Raw genomic sequence first — 25,910 nt, forward strand, 5'->3', positions numbered from 1 at the left:
GGAAGCGGGGATCAACGGCGTTGCCGGCGATGTTCGGAAGGTCGCGGGTTGCGCAGCCCCGGCGGGCCGAGGGACACCGGGCGCGGAGCTGCTGGAGCGAGGGGCGGTTTGTGTTGTGGGCGGTGGGATTTGGAACTGGAAGGGTGGATCCGGGCAGGAAGGCACTGTTCTGTGTTCGCCTAATAGACTTTGAAAAGAGAGCGCCAGCTGAGGGTTGTGAGGCTCTGGGAGAGGTTGCCCCATCCCTGGAGGTGCTCAAGGCCAGGCTGGACAGGGGTTTGAGCAACCTGATCTAGTGGAAGGTGCCCCTGCCCATGTCCCAGGCGGTGTGCTCACTTCCAACTGTGCACTGAGTCGACTTGGCTCTTTCTGAAGTCCAACATCAGGACATCACAGCTGTGAAGAGACAGATGAAGTGTAAATGCTGCGGAAGACTGCATCCTCATTGCCAAAGGCTGAGCACCACCCACATTAAGTCTGCAATTGGCTGGCTGTATTTTGCTCATTTCTTTCGGAAGATACAGTCTTTCACATACATACAATTGAAACTATCCACCTGACTGTATACAGAACTTGTGTACTTGTCAAAATGATTGTCATAGTAGCATTTCTCAGAGCACGAGGCCCTTCTGGACTGGCCCTTTGGCCACAGAACCTTGTGGAGGCTTCAAAGTCCCCTTCTGCCCTGTGTGTCTTTATCCACCCTGAATGACAAAAGCCTGGGTTTACCTTCTGCTTTCCACGTCAGATGCAGGCAGCTGGGTTTCCAGTTTGAACTAACTCAGACTGGCCTTACAACTCCATGTGCAGAAGTGGTCCAGAAACAGGATCCGACTGCAGGAGCGGTTGTGCATTCCCCTTCATAGTCTGCAACAGCAAGGACATAGTGCTTGTGCCCTGCAAATGTCAAAACTGAAGTTGCTACTCTTGGTAATTAGAGAACATTTGCAGAGCAGGAGTTAAAGTAGCTGTGAGACAGCTATGTGCTGAAGATCAAGCCAAGTCTATAGTGCTAGAAGAGTGGCTTGAAGCCATCTTTCATGACATTGGTAATGGTGATGATGATAATGAGTAGTGATGATTAACTCCTCCACCTCACCCTTCATTTCTGGCCAGCCACATCTGGGAATGCAGAACCCATCCTATTGTTCACCTAAACCTCCTGTAAAATAACTTTTCCGAGGCTGAGAATCACTAGATAAGGCATTGTGTTACTGGTGCTCTGGGTATGACACCACTGTACAGAACCTCCTCCTTGTTTCCCTAGCAGAGGAGCCATTTCACACACAGCAGTATTGTGCACTGGAGCAATGCATGGAACTCCATTTGCAAGGAAGATTACACTCAATATGAACTCTATTGCAGATTAAACCACTAACATAAATGGACCTGCTCTGATCTATCTCCCAACCTGTAATAGCTGATTGATATCCCAAATACTGTGAGAAATGCTTCCAATATTCCATTCCTCCTTCTCAGAAGCAGCCCACAATTTCCACCAGCTATCTGGGGTACACGTATGAATGTGCTTACCTCCAGCTGCTTGGGGCACTGGCCAAACCAACAGCAGTAAGTCCCAGTCCAGAGACCGTTCTGACAGGCACGCTTCTGTCTAGTGCCTTCTTGGGCACTTGCCTCCTCATGGAAGAATGTGGATTGTCCTGCAGGAGGTGAAGATCGTGTCATTGATTTGATGAGTCTATGATATTAGTGATGCAGGTCGTTTATTCTGCCTCTTTATTACAGCCAAAGCATGAATTTATAAAACCATTTACTTAGCAGCAGAAGGGCAGTGAATACAAGAGTTGTTAACAGTTGAATCATCTGCAAAACTATAGCATGTAAATACACAAAACAGCTGACTGAAATGTCTGCATATTCCAAGTCATGCTTTAAAACCTGTGTGACAAAATATTTTGAAAAGTTTCAAAAATGTGTCTTCTGGTTGATACTGAAGTAAGGATACTTCTTCTACCGATCCAAAATCTCCTCATTTCTTTAACAGTATTCATTAGTATCAATAACACCAATGCCTTATTACTATCAATACCTCCAGGTAGTGAATTTTTAAGTAGATACTGAATGTAGATACTTTTTTAAAGGTAAATGTCAACTACAGGGAGTATGGAGCCTGTTCTTCATTAGGTAAAAAAATTGGTGGTTGTTTCTAAATAAGACATTTTGGTTTATATTTTCCCTCTTGTCCTTAAAGGAGTGGTCTTCTCAGGAAACTGCCAGTTCTTCCACTGCATGAGAAGGTGTTCTGAAGTTAGCAGCTGTACTTCTTTTGACCTTGTTGGACGGGAATTTGAAGTTGTACCTTAATACCTCTTTTACCTTTCCTTTCTGATTACAAGATTGTTTGATGTTTATGCATTTCTGCAAGTTCTTAGAATCTGTGAATAACAGTTGCCTTTCTAGGGTTAGCAAGGGCAGTCTTACTGCAACTTCTAGCAATAACACAACCTGGTCTCTATACAACTCACTGTTGCATACCTGGAGCATTTAGAAATCATGAGTCACATCTACAAGATACACAGTCCTCTTGTGAAACTTGCAAAATTGTAAATCATCAAATCACAGAATGCTGTGGGTTGGAAATGCTGGTGTCTTTCTATTTACCTTTTGATTTTTGAGCCTTAAGCTATGCTGAAATCGCATTCACATTCTCAGGAATGTGATGTTAGTGAAGGTAAATGTTAGTGAAGAGTAGGAATGTGCTTTTCCTTTCTTTTTTTAATGAGAGTGGAGATTGTTACACAATCAAAGAGCTCACACAGGCACTCTTAAGTTACTTTTAAGACAGTATGCACAGAAAGAAATCACTCCTATGAAAACAGACTGTATTCATCTGTTTTTAAACATATTTAGTCTGGTTTATCTAGTTGTTTTATGAATGAAATAACGTATACATTTTTGCTTACAAAACTGAATGGGCTTTTTCACTAAGAAAACTATTCTTTAAATATTACAGTTGCTGCCACCATGCTAGTTCTGTGTGAACACTCACTTGCACATCACTCTTTTCAGTTCTTATTTCGACTCCTTACGACTTCCATGCAATTTTTTGTGATGAGAGTGAATTGTTTATGTACTGACCATGCTGTTCTTCATGTAAGCCTGTATATCTTGCCAATAAATCTTTTGCTGGTAGGCTTTTCTTTCCTGAGGGCATCTTATTAATGTTCAAAAGGCTTCTGCAGTCTCTTGCCTTTGTATTGCTGCGGATTTACGGCTAAGATGTGGACATTCCCCATGTGGTGCTGGGCTGCTTGCATATTGCAACAGTGTGAGCACATTGTGCTAGACACGTTACATCCCGCAAAAGACTATGTGTTTCCAGATTACCATTCTTAACTAAGTGTCCCATAGTAGTTCCAGAAAGTGTGTGATGACCTGCTAAGACTGCAGTTCTTGTTACTAAAAGTGAACCATCCTAGGTCATAAATTCGAGACATCATAATGCAACAGAATGCTCCAGTGCAGTTAATAATTTGCCTTTTATATAACTTGTACTGATCGATAGAATAGTGTGTTCTCAATTGGGTATTCATTCCTGAACAGGTCGTGTAACTCCTGGCTCACTTTATTATGTCTGTATTCCTGGGCACTTGGTGAGACTGTTGGAGGCATGTTGCTGACCCTGTATGTTGAAACAAAAATCCACAAATAACTCCAAATCCTTAAGAGTGGCTCAAAAACCTGTTTTTATTTAAAAAAAAAGACAGTTTGTTTACATACAAGCTTTTCACTAGAATTTCCTTTATGTATTCAATTCTTTCCTCAGGAACCAGGAGGGCTAGATATATTTATCTTAAAACCTGAACCCGAGCTGTCATACTCCTTTTGATGCAGCCCAGCATACAGTTGGCTTTCTGAGCTGCAAACACACACTGTTGGCTCATGTTGAGCTTCTCAACAACCAACACTCCCAACAAGAAGAGCCATCATTCATGCAATAGAAAAAATGAAGTTTTTATTTTACTTTTTTATGTGAGGCTGTGTAATGCATTTCTTGTGCCACAAAGCTGTAATTTCAGTTTATTCAATTAATAAGCAAAGTATAAATACATACAACAGACAAAAATAATCAAACCAAAGATGTTAAGAATGGGCCCACCATTCTGCTTTCTTTGCATGTCATTAGGCTACTGCAAAGCACTAAATTCAGTGTGTTCCAGATCTGCGCCTGTTTAGCACTTGGAGATAGGAACCACTTTCATCGCTGTCTTGTACCTGGCGCTATGCAAACACAAGAGAACATACTCCCTGTTTCTTGAATACACACTTGCCTCCATCACCTCCCACCTGAGCTGCAAACAAGACATATAAGCAGGAATTCAGCAGCCGTTACAAAATCTCATGTTCTAGGAAAATCACTTTTGCATCTCAGCAGCACAGACTGCTACAAGCACCTCAGTCTCTCTTGCTCCTAGCTTTGTGCTAAGTATTGAAGCCTGCCTTTTATTCCTAGTGCTCAGTAGTGTGGACCTGTCATATTTGGATTTTCTTAAGCTGTGTAATTTCCAGTCAATAACTCCGTTTATATAGAAAGTTTCTCCCATAAAGGAAGAACTTCCATAAGGACTACTTCCAGACAGTGGGAACAAAGTCCCACTGGCCCTAAGGACTACCATTTCCTAGTCAAAGTACATGCTGCATTTCTAGAGCTTTGTATTCTCTCAGAAAAAATCAAGTGCATTTAAGGATTGTTAACAACCAATTTTTGGTCTATAGGTAGGTTATCCACATCTCCATTTAAAAGCAGCTTGGTTTTCCTGAACCAGAGTTTCTGTGTCACACATCATGGGAGTCTCTATCGTGCATCACACAATCCAGTTGTTTGGCAGATGTAGATGTCATGACTGCACTCAATTCTCCTCTGTGAGGATTATGCACTGGAAGTTTTCTTCACTGCTGCTTAGCTGTCATAGAATCATAGAATCGTAGAACAGTTAGGGTTGGAAAGGACCTTAAGATCACCAAGTCCCAACCCCCCTCCCATGGGCAGGGACACCTCGCTCTAAACCGTATCACCCAAGGCCTTGTCCAACCTGGCCTTGAACACTGCCACGGAGGGAGCATTCACAACCTCCTTGGGCAACCCCTTCCAGTGCCTCACCACCCCAACAGGAAAGAATTTCCTCCTTATATCTAATCTAAACTTCCCTTGTTTAAGTTTTAACCTGTTACCCCTTATCCTATCACTACAGTCCCTAATGAAGAGTCCATCCCCAGCATCCCTATATGCCCCCTTCAGATACTGGAAGGCTGCTATGAGGTCTCCACGCAGCCTTCTCTTCTCCAGGCTGAACAGTCCCAACTTTCTCAGCCTATCTTCATATGGGAGGTGCTCCAGTCCCCTGATCATCCTCATGGCCCTTCTCTGGACTTGTTCCAACAGTTCCATGTCCTTTTTATGTTGAGGACACCAGAACTGCACACAGTACTCCAAGTGAGGTCTCACGAGAGCAGAGTAGAAGGGCAGAATCACCTCCTTGGACCTGCTGGTCACACTCCTCTTGATGCAGCCCAGGATACGGTTGCTTTCTGGGCTGCAAGTGCACACTGAAGCCAGCTCATGTTCATTTTCTCATCAACCAGCACCCCCAAGTCCTTCTCTGCAGGGCTGCTCTGAATCTCTTCTCTGCCCAGCCTGTAGCTGTGCCTGGGATTGCTCCGCCCCAGCTGTAGGACCTTGCACTTGTCATGGTTAAACTTCATGAGGTTGGCATCAGCCCACCTCACAAGCATGTCAAGGTCCCTCTGGATGGCATTCCTTCCCTCCAGCGTATCAACCGAATCTTCCCAAACTATCAACCGATCCTTCCCAAACTATGCTGCTAATGGCTTCTGCCCCATTGTTTCAGCTTTTACTCTGTGGCATAAGACAGTGAGCCTGACAGTGCGCCACATTCATCCTTCAAAGGCGCTGAATTTAGTATATCTGGTCACTCAGCAGGGAACATGGGCAATGCATTGGGAGAGGACCAGATTTCACTATTTTTAAAGGTATGTAAGGCATCTGCCTTCAGCTCAGGAAAAAGTATGCATATTCTCCCCTTACTACTACTATAAGGTTGACGCAAATGTAAGCAAAATAAAGTGTTCTTCAGAGGAGGGTAATTTTTCAACACTGCTAAGCATCTTGATTGGAAAATGGAAGTAGGGGTGCCAAGAAACTGATTCCCTGGCTCCACAATAATGCCAGCCAGTTGCTGGGCTTTTGTTCTTAATTCTGTATGATCATCACAGGCCAGAGGTCTGCCTCTCCTTTTCTATGTCAGACTTCATATGAAGGCTGGATCATTCAAGTCCAGGGTATACCGTGTAGCATCCTGTCCAAAGGTGCTTTTTAATTTCTCAGACTAGAGACACATCTGACAAGCTACTCTTGGTTATTGTACCTGACCTGAAAAAAAAAGATGGGCTTCACCTTGCTGAACTTGAATTAGAACTGCAGTCCTTTTACTGTAAAGTGTTGGACCAGGTCCAATACCACTTCTGGGAAATCCTCACAGCAGCAAAACCCTGATCCTCTCCTTGAATAGCCAGACAAAAGCAATGCTTTCTGCCAGCTTTCTAGCTTACATCTCCATGGTTGGCTACAGTGGAACATCTACCTTCTCTGGTGGAAAAGCAGCATAAAAACATAGAAATAAAACAGGGAGACACAGTAGAAATAGGAGAAAGAGTATCAAAAAGAAGTAAGAAAGGTAAAGGTAATTGAAGAAAGCAGAGGGAACAGCAGGAAGCAGTAATAGCAAAGCACACAACGAATTAAAAGCAAAATACTGAAATGACTGCTTTGCACCACATGAGGCTTTTTAGGAGAGTGCAGAGGTGTCCTTACAAGGAATCCTAGAGGAAATGTTTGGAGGAGCTCCATGTGCGTGTGGGAGGAGGTAGGATGGGGGAAAGAAGGTGTTTGTTTCATTCATCCATGCTGCATAGGGAGCATCAGGTGGAGGAGTGAACTCTCCTCTCATCCACACCATGAAGTCATCTGGAGTGCAGACAGTTGTGCTCCAGGTGTCTATGGAAAAGAAAAATAGCATTTGCAAAACTGAAGAACTGGGGGCCCATAGCACACAGGTGATGTACCCTCTGAACAACAGAAGAGAGACTCTAGCTCACCACTTTATCTCCTACGGACCCAGGTTTCCTCTGGCTAAAATTAGTCCTTGGAAAACTTTCTGGGAAAATTAAAATATTTCTGCACTGGACAAAAGAAAAAAGGAGATTGAGGGGTGATCTTATTAGTGTATATAAATATATAAAGGGGGAGTGTCACGAGGATGGAGCCAGGCTCCTCTCAGTGGCAAACAATGATAGGACAAGGGGCAATGGGTACAAACTGGAACACAAGAGATTCCACTTAAACTTGAGAAGAAACTTCTTCTCAGTGAGGGTGACGGAACACTGGAACAGGCTGCCCAGGGAGGTTGTGGAATCTCCTTCTCTGGAGACATTCAAAACCCGCCTGGACACGTTCCTGTGTAACCTTATCTAGGTGTTCCTGCTCCGGCAGGGGGATTGGACTAGATGATCTTTTGAGGTCCCTTCCAATCTCTAACATACTGTGATACTGTGATAATCTGCCCTGCAAAGAACCTGTGAGAAAGAAGGAACCATCAGTATATATATGGCTAATGTACTAGTGGAAGGTTTTCAGCCATTTATGATCTTAAAAAAAAGCTTAAGTTGAACAGGCACTCCAGTGTAAAAGATCCAGATGATTCACCTAAGGTCATAAAGAAGATGGTGTCAGAGCTGTAAACTGAGTTAATGTCATGAGGGCACCACGCAGGAAATGAAGAAACTTGTTCTTTTGCTCTTGGCTCTGCCACTGACTTGCTGTGTGGCAAATCACTTCCTCTTCAGGTGACTCAGTTTCTCCCATAGGCAAATGGAAATAATGATTCATCTTTGTAGAAGTCCTTTAAGAATGAAGATGGAAAATGTTATAGAAGAGCTAAGTAGGAATTCCATTCCAGTGCCCTCCCCAGCCCATTCTTTGTCCTGTTCTCGCTGTTTTTTTGTTGGGGTTTTTTTGCAAAATCGTAGAATCATAGAATAGTTAGGGTTGGAAAGGACCTTAAAATCATCCAGTTCCAACCACCCTGCCATGGGCAGGGACACCTCACACTAAACCATGCCACCCAAGGCTCTGTCCAGCCTGGCCTTGAACACCACCAGGGATGGAGCATTCACAACTTCTTGGGCAACCCATTCCAGTGCCTCACCACCCTAACAGTAATTTCCTCCTTATATCCAATCTAAACTTCCCCTGTTTAAGCTTGAACCAGTCAGCCCTTGTCCTATCACTACAGTCCCTAATGAACAGTCCCTCCCCAGCATCTCTATAGACCCCCTTCAGATACTGGAAGGCTGCTATGAGGTCTCCACGCAGCCTTCTCTTCTCCAGGCTGAACAGCCTCAACTTTCTGAGCCGATCTTCATATGGGAGGTGCTCCAGTCCCCTGATCATCCTCGTGGCCCTCCTCTGGACTCATTCCAACAGTTCCATGTCCTTTTTATGTTGAGGACACCAGAACTGCACACAATACTTCAAATGAGGTCTCACGAGAGCAGAGTAGAGGGGCAGGATCACCACCTTTGTCCTGCTGGTCGCGCTCCTTTTGATGCAGCCCAGGATACGGTTGGCTTTCTGGGCTGCAATGTCTTTGATGGTGTCTTTGTTGCTGTGAATGGTATTTCTGTAGAGGTGATAAAGGTGGAAATTATATAGCAGAAGCACACTAATGAATTAAATGCTATTATGTTCTGTAAACAGAAGATGTGCTGAAAGAAACTTGTGTTGCAGTCACTCAGGCAAAAACTGAAATGCCAGTTCACTAATCAATCTGGGGGAAAAAGCAGTATGTGACTAAATAATTTAACAAGTTGTTATAACATAAGCAGCAACAAGTTGGGCATGTATTATTAGACCCTCAGAGGTGTGCTGAAACAGGCACAGATATAAGAGCTGAATGAGAACATATTCGATCGTAAAACAAAGGTTATAATTTTAAAGTCAACAGCCTTGTTTACAGCAGAAACAAGAAAACATACAGCAGCTGAGGTAAGGCACTGTTAAGAGGGCAAAAAGGACTTACAGGCCTTACTTTGTGGGTTCATACCCAAGGAAACTGAATTAACCCTGCTACAAGCTTCAGGAAGTAAAATGGGGAAGATAGGCAGACCCTGCTTTTCAAATGAGCCTTTTGTAGCATATTCCTTATCTTTTGCATGTCTAAACATAAGTAAGACTGGTTTTTACAAATGTTAATCATTCACAAATCTAAATGAAAATAATTGGAAAACTCTCTAGAAAAGTAAGACCAACTAAGGTCTATAGTAGCCATTATTAATTATTTGAATGAAAGTTGTACATGCACATTTGCCACCTAGTGTACACATGCTATTTGTTATAAACATACAGAAATCTACAAACAGCTGGCTGTATCTTACATTGACTGAGATGGTATCTTCAAATTAATGCTTAAATCTACATTTTACTTATGCAACTGAACATACATAATTTATAAATGATGTTTCAATTTTATTTATAAAATGTTTTAAACCCTTTGGTATTAAAAATATTGTTCAATCTCAGTAAAACCAATATCCAATAGCCTGAAACATAATTTTATTTTTGCTCTTACCCAAGCAAATTTTCCATGGTCCTTTTTCCTAAGCTCAAGGGCAACTCCATGCCAATTTCTAGATATATTTGGGCCTATTTTTATTGCCTGAAAGAATATAAATATATGTATGAAGCTGAATTGTTCCATGAAAACAGTAGTTGCTTCGATTGCTTCCATATATTTTGCATGATGCTATGACATTTATTTTATATCACTGCCTTGTGTTTGGTTTTAGCTTTCTTTTATAACATATCATTGCTTTCCGTGGCTTTTTTACTACCTCTCTGAGCAATTCCTATTTAAGTTATTCCTTACTGAAGCCATGCTTTAGGACCTATTACTCCTTGCCGCTTCTCCTGGGAAACATTTTACTATGCACAGTTCAGCACTTTTTATATCATTTTACATTATTCATATTGACGTCATGTTGGCTGTACAAGTGCCCTCATTCATTCTAGTAACTGCAGAAGTCTGGGCCCTTTTAAGTCTATCCACAGTTGTCACTAGGATGTTCTGAAGAACTCATGCCAAACAAAAGTTGTAGATAATGTATACATTTTAACTCATTGTCCATCTGTTGCTCTCAGAAATCATGTTTTACTTTCAACTTTTCCATAATTTCACATTATTTCTTCTGCTTTTGACATCTGGTAGTGCTGTGGTGCTGTGACTTATGTAATGAATGGATTGCTGAGGACACATACAAATTCCAGATATTCCATCACTCATTTCACTGCATCTCTTCCTTCTATGGGTTTCTGTATTGGATTTATTTATCTTAACATACACACTCTGCTTTGCCTGTTTGGTACTCACTGTGGGGTACTCATTACTACATAAACTATGAGATTCAAGTAGATGCTGTATGTAAAGGAGAATATTAACTTCTTAACAAACACGCTTCAGGTGCTGCTTGTGTAGTTTGGAACCAAAAAGGTTCTTGCTTGTTCTCTACAATCTACAACTTGCATAAAAATATTTTGGGGTCCTGACTACTGAGCCAATCTCTAGCTCCAGGAATTAATATGACAAAAAGAAACCCCAGTGTTGAGCTCTATAAGCAGTATAGTCCATTTTTATGTCACTCAGGTACCCACTGTCACTACCTGCCATTGACAAGGAACCCAGAAGTCTTCCGGAATACCTACTGATTGCAGTAAAAAAGCAGTACCAGCCCCTGCAGAGATTCAGAAGTCTCTTATTTTCTCAGAATACCCTATTTTAATTTGGTATTTTTCAGATATGTCATTAAGTAAATATGGAAGCTATGCAATTAAATATGCAACTGAAAGGGTTTGTAATTACTGTGTTTAATGCCAGGCATGTCACATTCTCTTGCTGATTGGACCTTTTCATGTTTTTTTAATTTGTCAACACCCTGTCCTACATCTGCTACTGCATTTCTTCTAGCAGCATTCTTCCCTGCATGGTAAGGATTAACACCCTTGGCATTCAGTTCCCCAATTCCTTTATCCATCATTACCAAGGGGGCTGAAAAACCTTTGCCCTCAGTCCAGATGTTTTGATTTTCTGTACCCACTCCCACACAAAATCTCTTAGTCTACCCCATGCCAAAGCAGTTGAAAGTCAATGAAGACTTTTACCCCCTCATGTGAAATTATGTTTATAAAGTGTAATAAACGTTATCAGTTAGAAAAAAAAAGTGCAACTTAAATGCCAAGGAAAGAGAGAAATTAAAACTGTGGTAGAGCATGATTTACTAGGGAAGGAACATTCCACAACCAGAGAATGTAAGAGGCCCTAATCACAAGCTCTTTATTTTTGTGGTATAGTCTTCTGGTGTTTCAGATCACCTCAGTGTGCTAGTATAGCTCAATATACTTTAGTTACTTCTAAGTGATGTTATGTTACACAGCCTCCCTTGTATTGCAACACGTCATTATACTTTTGCCTACTTCCCGTGTAAGCAGAACTGCCGCATGTCCTGTCTTCTGCTAATATATGGATTTTGGATGGAGCTTCTACAAAGCACTGCCTTCAGGTTTCCCTTATGTATGTTACCATCTCTCCGGCTGCAAAAAGGAAAGCAGCAAAACTAAGGAATTGAAGGGGATTTGCTGCAGGGATGATGGTAACTGTGTTCCATTTTCTGCAAAAACATGGCAACAGGCTGTGTTTTTATAAAAACAAGTGACAGGAAAGGAAGAGCTGACAAATGAGCAGATCACCGCACTGTCATACTTCTGACCTAAAACACACACACATGAAATGCAGGGGACAGGTGGTCCCACTCTGAACATGAACCACTCACATTCTCTTGTATCTCCAGATGCTGTGTGGTACAGCAGCACCAGGAGCCCAGGGCTATGCTGCAGCAGCAGCTGTACAGTCATTCCAGGAAGATGAGGGCTTTGAAGACACATAGAGACAGAAATTCTGGCCCCATTAGGTCAACGGCAGTTTTACCACTGCCTTTATTTAGGCTAGGATGGCATCTTGTGTACCTGACTCATGTCCTACCAAAACTCTGGACTGATATCAGGATCCCTGACTTGCCCACCCCTGCTCTTCTGTTTTCTTGCCAGTTCCTGCTAGGGGAAGGTTTGAACTGGGAGATGAAGTGGCTATGCTTCCCATTCTCTTAGCACTGTTCAAAGTATTGTGTAGCATCTCATACAACACATCTGGATCCCACTCTGCATAGTGTACAAAGGCAGCAGGAGAACACAGTTGAATGTTTGTGCTTCAAAGTCACATGATTTTTGGATTATTTTGTTATCCCATGCAGTTTCATGCCAGAGGGAAATGTATGGCCTGACGTGATTTATCCCCCACTTTACAATTCGCATATTCTTTACCATATGTGAGGCATTATTTCATACTATGGCATCTGTAATCCCTCCCATGTCTATTTTTCCCTGCCACAGGATGGGCAATATACATTTGTCTTTCTTGCTGCTAAAGCACTATCACTCTGATCATCTCAGACATTTGCTGTAGTTTTCCAAGCATTTTCCTAACGTATTTTTATATGCTTTTTTAAAAATCGTTTTTGTGAGAAATTGAATTGATATCTTTAATTTTAACTTTTGATTTTGCAAGCACTCAAAGTTTTCTTCCTAGGCAAGTCACAGACCACTTGATCAGTTATCAAAGAAGCTTGCATGATCCCATAATCACAGAATTCAAGCTTTTGATCTCCAGTGTATGATACATGCATCTAAGGCTTTGTGGGCAGCCACATTCAGCAACAGCTCTCATACATTTCATTCCTTTTCAGTGAGCAGTGTTTATCAAATCTGCCCCATTATCTCCTACATGGTAAACCCTCTGAAGCTGATGATGCAGGTAAGTAACTGTGATAAAAGAGGTGGCTTCATTTGGTGCAATACAAGAATAATTCTGTGAAGGATGATTGCTGATGTCAGCTGATTATTCGTGTTCTCTGTCATTTAAGGTAGAAACTTAGTTGCATCCACGCTTCTTCCCTTTTATGTTTTACTTTGCTGATACCTTCTAGCTTTCTCGCTTAAACCCCACTAAATTCAGTGTTGTTTAGCATAAAATTATGTCCTCTAGAGTGGAATACCTCTTCATAATATCTAAGAAGATTCATCCCAGACACAAGTAACAGAGAGAGCTAAAAGAAGAGTTAGTTTATGCAGAAATGGGATAATGAACAATGCTAGCACTCTCAGAGGGTACTGAATCTAACACAGACTGAATTATTGCAGTTTGCATCTTGTGACTGATTTTCTACCTGAGAAGGCATAATCTGCAACTGAAGCTCCACATCCATTTGGGGACATCTAGGGGGAAGTAATCTATTGTATGTAATAATGTGTGAGGACAGACTGCACTTCTGTCACAGACGGGACATTTAGAGAATGTATTTTTTTTCCTGCTTTGCTTCTAACTACTTGTGGAAAGATACTGAATGCACTTTGAGACCTATACCTATGTGTCAGAATTAGTAGAAAACAACTGATCAGTTCACAGACCTTGTGAATATTGTACAGATGCCGTTTTCATAGGAAGCCAAAGTGAAAATGAAACAATGTCCTCCAGAAATATTACCAGTGTGGCCTTGTGTACTGAAAAGAGTGTTGCAGAGGTAACAAACAGCCAGAGAAAGAGAAGAAGAATGACAAGGAACATGGAAGATATAAAGAGAAAGTAAGGATGTGCGTGGTAGGGAAGGGACAAGCAGCTGGAATCATAATAATATTTAGAGCACTAAGTAGTGGAGAGCCAAAGGATAAGGGTTTCCTGAGTATGCAAACTAAGGGAATGCACATGGAAAATAACATTAAGCAATTCAAAACTGGTGAGATTTCCTCTTTGCCCCTAGAATGGCCAGTTAGACTGGAATTCATTGTGTCTGAGAATAGGCATTGCCTGATACAGCCTGGCAGGCCCCAGGTCTGCTCCAAGATGAGACCCTGTGGTGGCCTGAGTCTGTACTGCAGGCTGGCATCCTGTCACTCCTTGTCCTGCCTGGCTGCGCCCTTAGCTAGAGCATCCCTTCAGCAAGCTTTGTTCCCAGGAACACAGGGCAAACAGCTGCCCTTTGTATCACCCCAGAAATCCACCCTGGTAAGCAGAATGACACAATGGAACAGGATTTCTGCTGCTTCTGCAGAAGAACCAATGTGGAACACCAGGTCCTGGATCACCCGCCTGAGCTAAGGCTGCCATTCCTAAGTAATGTTATGTTCCATCCTCTCTCAGACAGCACAGGACAAAACACCTGGGTGAAGCAGTAATGCTCTTCCCATTTGCTATAAAGTACTCCAGAAGTTTCATAAATGCAAGCGATAAAAGGAAACTCATAGAAATAGTTCTATATATACATATTTCAATATAAAGTTTTCCTTTTAATTATTTCTGAGAATATTTCACAACTAAATGCTTCAATGAAATTTGGATATATTGATTTAACTTTTAAAGTCCAGATGCTAATCTTATAAAGAGGAAAGGTATGATGAATGATGTTAATACTGAACTAATGAAACTATTAGTATGTTTTTCAGTGTTTTAAGGACAAATAATTTTCATTATATATATATTTTTCAATGAAAAATTAAATAATTGAGATTTGAGAAAACTGGAACTATTAAAAATATACTTGCATGGAAGTTACCTATAAAAATGCAATAAAACAAACAAAAAAAGGGTCTACTTTTCTTTGTTTAAAATTACATTGTTCTGATAGTTTCGAAATGAGTGTTCATATCTCTCAGTCAAACATAAAATCAGTTTCAGAAATGGAACTTTCAACTTGAAGCAGTTAGAAGTCATGTCACCAAGAGAAAGAGCTGGAAACTGATGCCTTCAGGCTAATAGCAATGCTCAGTTCTGGGATTAATCGATAAAATAGTTATCTACACTGTTTCTTTTGGAAAAGGAAATCATTGCACTTTACATTTACCACAATCTATTATAATAATGAAAATTACAATTAAAGCAGTGCAATTTGCTACTGCAGTTTGGAGGAAAGTTAGGTCTGTTTTTTAAGAGCTGAGAATTGCACACAGGTTATATAGATCCCCCAGCATTTCAAGCATTGCAAACTCAATGATTCAAAAACTTTTAAACCTGTTACTTCATTTTCTCCAAACTCTTAAGCAACTGGCCTTCATCTTCCCTGCTATACTATCCTTTTTAAAGACAGAGCTATACATTTTCGCACCACCTCCGGCATAACCTACCTGGATTCTGGGGTTCTGCAGACAAGACCAGAGGTCTGGTGTCAGGTACCCTGAAATGAAGAACAAAAATTGGTGACCAACTGGGAAAAAGAATGAAGTAACTTGCCTGTTGCCCCATCGGAACGTGACAGAAACAAGGACAAGGACATCTCTCTCTGGCTTCTTTAGTGATGTGATCATTTTTACTTCTGCAAACTCCTGTCTCATTTGCTATACGCTTTTTAGCTTCAACAACAATGGGGCAACAGCTTTAAAAATAATTGTGTTCTTCAGTGTCATGCCTCGTTTAAAGCCAGACTAATTCCATGCTCTCTAATGGATGAGCTAGGAATATTGTAAAAAAGAAACAAAGCAGATAATGTCATAAGTGATATAAAGTAGGAGACCTCTCCTGCCTCTAGAGTGTGTGATGTTACAACCTTTAAAGTGTTGCTTTAATATAGTTTTTAATACTATGATACAGACTTGTGTTCTAAAATAAATAATGAGAAAGCTATATTCAGAATAATTGAGGTGGAGTTTTTGGTTTCCCATTTTAAATTTCAGAAACTTCAATATATTCCAATTCTAGCAAAACGAATTTTTCTAATAAAACCAGTTTTATGATTTTATTTTTTTTCCCCTTACAGATCTTAATGCCAGTTATTTTAGCCTAACCAGCAAGAATTTAAGGGGATCTAAATCCCAATGAATAAACTTTGTGTCTGCTGAAACTGGCAGGAATTTCATTATTCACTTCAGTGAATAAACCCGATGAAGACTGAGCACTTATGAAAATCCTGCTGCAATTTGGCATCTTCTTCTTTATTTAGACTGTGCAGGTGTTAGTTATTATCTACCAATGTACCACAAAGAAACAAATGCATAAAATATATATTTACTATTTCTCTACACCTGAGGTGAAGCAGCATGTATAACCTTTGGGATGAAAATTATCACTTCATGCCATAGTTACACACCCATTACAGTTATTATTTGTGCCTTTTTCTCCCTCTTTTTATATTGCTCATAACTGATGATCAAAGGGGATCAGGGACTGACTTCCATATCCCTCCCTAGATAGATCATCATTCAAACCATCCATTCATTAATTCATTCCATGCCTGTCATCAGGGGGATGCCATCAGTTGCAACAAATGACAGAGCAGGCTGCAAAAGCACTATATACGCATTCCTATGAAAGTTAGTGGATCTTGAAGCCACATTCACAATGAAGTTCTGTTTTCATTTATGTTTTCCATTTCATTAAACAAAGAACCACAAAATGTTCTAATCCACTATTATAATCCACTCTCCACAGTGCTCTTGACTCACTTAAAAAGTGATTATTATTCCCTGAAATATGTCATGTAAGTTAGGAGAAAGAAGCGTTTCAAGGGATCAGGAAGTGCTTTTACCTAGATCTTCACATTGAATGCAAGCAGGCAATACAAACACAAGCTTTGTAAACCACATCCTCAATGAATCTCATGGTAGCACAATACTACAGTGAAGAGAAGCTGTGAGGAATGGGCACTGTGGTACAGCAGGCCAGTCTCAGCACTAACAGAGGGCTCACCCAAGCCTTGGTAGATGTGTTTGAGGAAGAGATGCCTGGTGTGCAACAGATAGAGAGGTGTTTATGGGCTGGGATAGTGTGTAGATGCAAATGCATACCCACTGAACAGTATTTCAGTCACTGCTTACTACTTATTTCTGCAGAAGGTAATCTGATTGCTACTTTGTGCTTTGCTTTGTTTTACTCAGGAGTGTTTGTATTGTACCACTGCACGTTCAGAAATGATGCCCCTGGCTTATTACTTAGCAATTAAATTATCTTCCTTTGCTAGATCTTTAGAAAGCCCCTTTAAGTGATAAGCAATAATTGTATTAGTAGTTACAAAGTTCTTACCTATATCAAGGTCCCATTTTAACCTCTTTCTAAAAGCTTTATAGTTCAGATATTATTTTTCTCCGCTACATTTTGCTTTACTCTCAAAATTGCTTGTAGAAACACTGCCTGGGGTACTGTGTCCAGCTCTGGGGCCCCCAACACAGAAGGGACATCGACCTGTTGAAGCAAGCCCAGTGGAGGCCACGAAGATGATCAGAGGGCTGGAGCACCTCTCCCATGAAGACAGGCTGAGAGATCTGGGATTGTTCAGCCTGGAAAAGAGAAGGTTTGGGGACACCTTCTAGCACCCTTCCAGTACCTAAAGGGGGCCTACAAGAAAGCTGGAGAGAAACCTTTTGCAAGGGCATGAAGTGACAGGAGAAGGGAGAGTGGATTTAAACTGGCAGAGTGGAGATTTAAATGAGAGGTCAGGAATGAGGGTGGTGAGACACTGGCACAGGTTGCCCAGAGAATCTGTGGCTTTTCAAGGCCATGTCGGCAGGGGCTTGGAGCAACCTGGTCTAGCGGAAGGTGTCCCTGTCCATGGCAGGGGGGTTTGAACTAGGTAACCCTAACCCTAACCCTAACCCTAACCCTAACCATCCCTCCGCCATCTCCCGCATCCCCTCCCTCGGGTCTCGGGGCCTGCAGTGGGCGGCTGCGGCCGGCAGAGGGCGGCATCGCACCGGCAGTCTGGCGGTGTCCTCCGGGCCCGGCCGCGGCTGGGTACTCGCGGTAGAGGAGCGGGCAGGGAGAGGTGACGCGCTTCGAGTGAGAGCGGAGATTTGATGGGATGTGAGGAAGAGGTTCTTCACTGTGAGGGAAGCGAGGCACCGGAACAGGGTGCCCAGAGAAGCTGTGGCTGCCCCATCCCTGGCAGTGTTCAAGGCCAGGTTGGATGCAGGGGCTTAGAGCAACCTGCTCTACTGGAAGGTGTTCCTCCCCATGGTAGGTGGCTGGAACTAGATGATCTTTAAGGTCCCTTCCAACACAAACCATTCTGTGTTTCTATGAAAGCACCGGCTAAGTACTGTCAGCAGGTAGGGAGCATGAATTCACAAGCAACCTCACCCACAGTTATACCTTTAACAGCATGTAGTCAGTGAGGGGTAGCACAGAGGAGAGAGTAAAATTAAAACACATTTTGCACAAAATGAAGGATAATAAAAATATAGTATACAATCACCCTTATCTGACAAGCATCTGGAGGTGGGGCAGTTCTGTCAGTTCTGACTCCAGCTTTTGCAGCCAGAGCTTTTCCGGCTGGGCAAGTTACTGGGGAACCACCAGTGGATTGAGGAGAGCTGTGTTCCCACCTGCGTTTGCCTGCAGATGTGCTCCTCAGTTGGGTAAACTTGTGCGAGTCACCCTCTCCCTGTGTGCCAGCTCCCACACATAAAACGTGGTGAAGCCAGGAGGAAAAGTGTCTGAAAGTGCTGCGAGGAGCGCAGTTGCCTGACATGGCCTTGTGTGTGGAAAACAGAGATGTTGGGTTTAATGTTGTGCATCATGATTACAGGGTGCTAAGGAATGTGTGTCTGTACACGTACACACACAGTGTGTGAATATGTTTCTCTCTCTGGGACGTGTGTGTGCTTCTCTGGAAAATGTGACAGTAAAATCCTGAGCAGAGGTTATGACAGAAATGGGGGAGAGGAACCCACTCTGGGACAGGAGCAGTGAAATGGAATTAGTGAAGAGACCACTGACAGTGGCAGAGGATTTCTCAGGAGAAGATGAGGAAAAGCTCCCAGTAAAGTGTGTCAGTGGGAGGGTGGTTATTTTATTTTTTGAACGTAAAACTTTTGCTTAACAAACCACCGTCCCCAGTCTGGCTGTGCTCTTTGAACACAAAAGAGCAGAAATGATGATGCAATAGCTTTCAGAATCATAGAACGGTTTGGGTTGGAAGGGACCTTAAAGATCATCTAGTTCCCTGCCTTCGTCAGAAACACCTTCCGTTAGACCAGGTTACTCCAAGCTCCGTTCAACCTGGCTTTGAACACTGCCAGGGATGGGGTAGCCACAGCTTCTCTGGGCACCCTGTGCCAGCATCACACCACCCTCATAGTCAAGAATTTGTTTGTAATATCTAATCTAAATCTCTGATTTTTCAGTTTAAGTTTTTGCTGTGTGTAAGCTGACATGGCAAACTCCACTCCAATAGATCTGGCATGGCAACATTGCAGGGTTTTCCAGAGTCCCCCCTGTTCTTGAGACCTTTGGACAGAAGTGAGGCAGAAGACTTTTCTCTAGCACACTGCCATGTTTACCATGCTGTTCCCTACAGCTGGGAAGAGCAGTGTCCCTTCTGCAAAGCCTGGATTGTTGCTCACCCTATGGCCTGACCTGCTGGTGTGGCTTTGCTGCTTCTCATTGGTACCCCCCACCCAGCTGCACCCACAGGCCATTTTGGTACTGTTTCCCTAGCTTGAACATAAGAAGGACATGGAGTTGCTGGAGTTAAGTCCAGAGGAGGGCCATGAAGATGATCAGAGGGCTATAGCACTTCTATGAAGACCGGCTGAGAGTTTTGGTCTTGTTCAGCCTGGAGAAGGCTGCAAGGAGATCTTAGAGCAGCCTTACAGTATCTAAAGGGGGCCTACAAGAAATCTGGAAACTTTTTACAAGGGCTTGTAGGAATAGCTTTAAACTGACAGAGGGGAGATTTAGATTAAACAGGAAGAAATGATTTACTATGAGGGCAGTGAGGCACTGGAACAAGCTGCCCAGAGAAGCTGTGGCTGCTGCATCCCTGGCAGTGTTCAAGGCCAGGTGGGACGGGGCTTTGAACAACCTGGTCTTAGTGGAAGGTGTCCCTGTGCATAGCAGAGGGGTTGGAACCAGATTGTCTTTAAGATCTCTTCCAACCCAAACCTTTCTGTGACTCCATGAACTCAAGCACCACGCCTACCAGGTGGCCTTTATGCACAAAGTCATCTCCACGCAGACATGAGTTTCTTCAATGACGTTTCTGTGGCTCTTGGCAGTGCCCCTTCATGGCCAGGGGGCCGATGGAGCCCCTGAGGGCTGAGTGTTGCGATTGGCACCCGCGGCAAACGCAGCACCTCGTGCCCAGCATGTGCCCGGCACCGTGAGGAGGAGGTGCGTGCCTCTGTGTCCAGCACCGTGCCCCGGCACTCCGCTTTGCCCGGGGGCCGCAGGTCTGCGCCCCTCGCTGCCCCGGCACCGCACTCCGCCCTGCGCGGCGGAGGAAGGAGCGCGCCCGAGGGCGCCCGTCGGCACCGAGCCCCGCGCTGCCCGCCCCGTGCCCGCCCCGTTCCGCGCCCGCCTCCAGCCGCCGCCGGCGGGGCCGCCCCGTGCCTCAGGGCTCTCAGCGGCAGAGGGCGGGCTCGGCCGGCGCGGCAGCGGCAGCGGCAGCGGCAGCGGCAGGGCAGGGGCAGGCGGCGAGCCCTGGGCGGGCGGTGCGGTGCGGTGCGGTGCGGGGAGCATGGCCCCGGCGGGGCGGCTGTGCGCCGCGCTGCTCTGCGGTGCGCTCAGCCTCTGCAGCCTGCGGGCCGCGCCGCGGCAGCCCGACACGCTCTACATGTGGATCGACGCCCAGCAGGCGAGGGTTCTCATCGGTAAGCGGGGCGGCCGAGAGGCGGGCGGGGGCACGGCCCTGCGGGGCTCGACGGGGCTGCCGCGCATCGCTCCCCTTTGCGTTCCGCAGGCTTCGAAGAGGACATTCTGATCGTGTCCGAGGGGAAGATGGCTCCGTTCACCCACGACTTCAGGAAAGCGCAGCAGAGGATGCCCGCCATCCCCGTCAGCATCCACTCCATGAACTTCACCTGGCAGGCAACGGGACGGGTAGGTGCGGACACGGCGAGGGGCATCTGTTTGTACGCAGGCAGGTGGTTTGGCTTCGGGGGAGCTTAGGACACCCCCATCCGAGGCGTGTGACCGTGGGGCTCCGCCGTCCTGCCTGACCCCCGTAAGCAGCGCTTCAACGCGGGGGGGTCTCCAGCAGCGAACACCGAGTAGGGAGGGTTCGGGGCAGCCGGCAGCGCGGCTGGGTCCCCGGGAAAGCGTGTCTGGAGGGTGAAGAGCGGGCGGGAGTGCCGGGTGTGCGCTGGGGGACCGGCCGGCCGCAGGGCGGGAGCATGGGGCAGCCCCCGAGAACAAGACACGGGTCGCCTTTACTGTTAATAACATTTCACCTGACAGTAGTTATGTGAATGCAGTTTTCCTTCAGCTTTCTGTAGCTTATGGACATGTGCTACAGGTTATTCACAGATCCCTACTTACTAAGTGTGCATGCTTCATTTATAGTTCTGGTAAATAGTAATTCTCTTCGGCAGACTTCATTTTACCAAGTTTAATTGCAAAACCGCATAAATCTGTGTCGAATCCCTTTGGATTCGTTTGCCGAAAAGATAAGGGTGTGTGACATATTTTCGGGAAGGAACACATGCACGGTTTGACACACTGACAACATATGTTAGATTTGCATAAAGTTCAAACACGTTGGAATACGTTACTGTGGATGCAGGAAAAAAAATCATTTTAAGTTAAAACTGATGGATAAAATTACTTTATCTTTGCAATGCTGAACATTGACTTTATACAATAAGGAGCTTGACAAAGATGAAACAATATTTACCTTCAAATAATCAGTGAAAATTGGTTGTATAATTCAGCTAATTGCAGCTGCGCAGATTTGGTTGTGGTTTTGGTTGTCTGAAAGTACTCTAGAGGACTTGCTTGAGGTGTTGTCTGAGGCCCTTGTAATTTTTGTTGTCCTCACAAAGCCTTTGAGTTTGGGAAACACTTCACCTCCTCTTTTACAGAGGGAGAGGAATGTGGAGAGACAAAACTTGCTTACAAAGGCTAAGAGACTTGCTCAAGGTCTTCATCATTCCAGTCCAGCTTTACAGAGAAAACAAATTTGTACGCCAAGGGTTGGTGTTTAAATACCTAGAAATAATTAGGATGTTTGGGGACTGTATTTCCTGCTCCATTTCTCTGCCATCATCAGTTGCTCTCCATGATAGATCTACCTCTTCTTGGAAACGAGGATTGAGATGTTAGACTGAACTCTGTCCTCACTCTCTTGTCCATCTTTTTTGTGCTCCACTCTCCCTCCTTCGCTGCCTACAGGTAGCTCATTAGGAAAAGGTGATTTTGACTGATTTCAGTAGAAGAATCACAGGCTTAAAGACAGCATAGGCAAGTGTTCCCCTTGATGCAGCTTGAAGGATGAAATCCCTTCTGAGAAGTAGCAAAGCTGTTTAACTCATTATTCCTCCTCCTCTTTGCTGAATTAATGAATTCCTGTTAGGCAAAAACATAATTAGTAAGTGAAATGCCCAAATCTTTAAAGTAACATTGTTACAGAACTCTGTACCTAGAACAGTGTGTCAATTTTCAAGTATTTATGGGCCAAACAAGTATTAAAATTCATTTGGAGACTTTATAATCCAAGCCAGCTACTTCTTAACAACTTCGTCTGTGTGTACAGTCAGTGAAAACATCATTCCAGTCTTATGGCTGTGGATATTTAGATACTTAGGCAGGCTTGTAGATGGAAGAGCAGGATTACAGCCAGCAGCCTAAGGTAAGGAAGGAGTTTCAACAGCCTAGTGTTTTAGGAGTTGGGGAAAAAAATGAACATCCCAGAGAAAATGTCTGCTTTCTGGTATCACAAGCAGTCCTGTTGGTTTTCACATCCCCCATAGGTGTTTGCATACAGCTGCCTGTTACTCACAGCACTTACTGTCCCTGTGCCACTCAGCACTTTGCATAAGGAGAAGGGGCAGGAAAAAACATGAGTATTTCTTTTGTAGCCCATAGGGCAACAACATCATCGCCCACAGGAGCGCTGCAAAGAGAAGTAGGATAAAAGTTATTTGTGGCAAAAGGACACAGTTTCTGCAGAATTTCCAGTATTTTATGAGAGGAAGAAATGAGTAAATTTTAACAGGGTGTTTTCACTGTTCTGATTTTGCTTTTAAGTGTACATGTGCTCAGAAGTTTCCATTAACACATCCAGGAAAATACTGAATACTTGCTACCTTTATTCGGGCAGAATAATTTTTTGGGGGGAAATTCTTAAGTCAGGGAAGGGGAAGGAAGGGAAGAGAGGGGAGAAGGAGAGGAAAGCAACAAAAGAGGAAAGGGGAGAAGAGAGGCAAAAAAGGAAGAATGAAAAGAAATGGAAACTAGTACTCTTTGAAAGAAAGGCATTCAAGACGTTGAAGTGCTAGACTGCTTTCTGTAAAACAACTGTTAACTGGCATACAGTTGCCTCCTGTCTGGTGAAACTGAAATAATTTCTTCCATGAGTCTTTTATCTTGCAGACCTCTTAACCTTGTATCCCACTTGAGATTTGAAGGTGTTTCTCTAGGACTCCCAGGTTTTAGGGACTATCAATCAGTAGTATATCCCACTGCGTCTAGCAGTAGCTAGACCCTTTTTGGGTGCCAGACTTTTCCTGAGTAGGTACTGTCTATGTCACAACATGGTTCCTAACCCTGATAACAAGGCAGGGAGTGAGAGAGCAGCTGGGTGCCAAGCAGCCAGCCAAGGTCACCCCACCACATCTGGGATCTCCAACAGAGCAGGGCTAAGTCTCTCCTGTCATGTACCTCGCATCACTGTTTACACCTGTGGAAAGTGGGCATAACTATCCTGTGGGCAGGTTTCATCTACCTGCTCTAGGGATAAATGATGATCCAAGTTGTAGGTGAGTAAAGAATCCAATCAAGGGAGTGGCAGTGTTTCTCAGCCCTGCACTGCTGCATATGGCCATATTTTAGTTCAGAAGTGTCTGTTGAAAGGAACATTTTAAGGACTAGACCTGCATTCCATGTAACCCAAAGGGGTAAAAACCCACTACATTTAGATGTCACTTTACTAATGCCTTTTGTTCCTTTTTTTTTAATGTGGAATAAACTTTGTTTGATAAACAAACAATTAAAAGACATTTTCACTAGAAAACATTAACCAAAGAAAAGCATTAGCTGCTTTTAGTCCTTAGTCCAATAGTCATAATTAACTGTCAGGAATTATTAGGGGAGCCCCAAGATTTAAGGATCTGAAGGTGCTGAATACCTGCTTGTGAAATCAGGATGAGTGAGGGGTTACAAGAAGGCTAGAGTACTGCAGGACAGGATTGTTCTGGTTTTATGCACTTTGTGGTTGTACCTATGAATTTAAGCACAAGATTACAGATGTTATGTTCTCTTTAGGAAAAAAATGTGATCTGGGTAAATTAGGTAGCTCCAAAGATTGCTCCTTGATTTGAAAAGTTAAATCAAAAAACCCAGTGGTAATACATAGCATACAGTAGGTATGCGTGTAACCACTAGAGCTCACTGGTGCGCTTCTTGCTCTTACTCGGTATGGTTTTTGCAAAAGGAAGAATAATGACTTCTAAGGGTCTTGTCCGCTGGGGAAAATTGCACTTAAAGACTTCCTAATGAGAGAGGAATAGACCCTATTGTGCTAACTAATGCTGTGCCTGTTTCACTACATTCATCAGTGGAAGGTACCAAAGATTGAAGTCATAGCATCATCTCTACAGTGTTTACGGACTCAGGTGTTTAACCTCCAAATCCACAAAAAACCCAGGATGCTTAGTTTTCAGTGGGGCTTCTGACAACATTAAAACTAAAGTTCACATGTGAGTGAGTATTGGTGGAGAGAACCATATACAAAAACCCCCAGCTGATCAGTGCACGGGAAGCAAATGCTCAGTGACAGAGCAGCAGCTGGGTTGATTTAATAGACAGGAGCTGAAAAAGGAAACCAAAAAGCAAGCTGGAATTTTTGTTCTGTAGCAGTCTCTAGTCTGATCCCATCTGGGCCACAACCTGCCCAGGCTGCTTTCTTCCATTCAGATTTGGGAGAAGTAGTTGGGACCAGATGACTTATAGCTTGCTTCCTACTCCCAAGCCTCATGAGTACCCCATGGTTCCTGTCCTGTTGCACAGCTGAATGAATGCCCATGATGTGACAGCTGGATACTCAGTCCTGTGCTGGTGCACTAGTGGGATGTTGGCAATGTGACTGGAGGATGCATATATATATCTCATGGTGCATGGACATTGCATGTACGTTATGTGCTAAAGTTGTATCCAGCCTTGTGCTGCTGAGTGCATGCCATTGTGTGGTATGGCAGTGGTGGTTCTGCCCTGTGACAGGTGTGCATGTGTGTGAAGGGCTGGCAAAAAGTCTTTGAAGTGTTTTTGGTCACAAGAACACAAGTGCCAGCAGGTAAGGGGGCATCCCAGCATGTAGTCCTTGGGGCCCTTGAAAGAGGCAATTGGACCTGTCCCTACAGGAAAGTCTGGGTAACTTCTAACCAAAGAGTTATTGATAACCTTGGCTAAAGCAAAAAGATGCCCACCTCTTAAGAAAAGGGAATATATGCCATAGGTGCATTTTCTAGCATCACTTCTATATTGTGGAGCTTTGAGGAAAGCTCTGTCATTATAGCTCCTGGATGCTAGTTCTGATCTCAGTAATGTGACCATCGCAGTTCTGGTGTCCTCAACATAAAAAGGACATGGAACTGTTGGGACAAGTCCAGAGGAGGCCACAAGAATGATCAGGGGACTGGAGCACCTCCCATATGAAGATAGGCTGCGAAAGCTGGGACTGTTCAGCCTGGAGAAGAGAAGGCTGCATGGAGACCTCATAGCAGCCTTCCAAGTATCTGAAGGGGGCCTATAGGGATGCTGGGGAGGGACACTTCATTAGGGACTGTA

At 43.7% G+C, this 25,910-nt stretch overlaps 1 protein-coding gene across 3 annotated transcripts in view; it reads left to right on the top strand.

Annotated features, from left to right (window-relative positions):
• Window positions 1–203: 203 nt before the first annotated feature.
• The window catches only part of WIF1 (WNT inhibitory factor 1), a 65,089-nt gene continuing 39,382 nt past the window's right edge, over window positions 204–25,910 (top strand). For 2 of the 3 annotated variants that reach the window (XM_061348489.1, XM_061348490.1), the window contains exons 1-2: window positions 20,639–20,779; window positions 20,869–21,008. In XM_061348489.1, the coding sequence (XP_061204473.1) occupies window positions 20,647–20,779; window positions 20,869–21,008 (273 nt within the window). In that variant the 5' untranslated portion in view covers window positions 20,639–20,646. Of the gene's footprint in view, window positions 1,671–20,638; window positions 20,780–20,868; window positions 21,009–25,910 lie in introns of those variants that run through there. The other variant, XM_061348491.1, reaches the window with a different exon arrangement.

Source organism: Neopsephotus bourkii, unplaced genomic scaffold (assembly GCF_033783945.1).
Source record: "Neopsephotus bourkii isolate Nb327-2 ecotype Australia unplaced genomic scaffold, CSIRO-AGI_Nbou_v1 NB_359, whole genome shotgun sequence".
NCBI lineage: Eukaryota > Metazoa > Chordata > Aves > Psittaciformes > Psittacidae > Neopsephotus > Neopsephotus bourkii.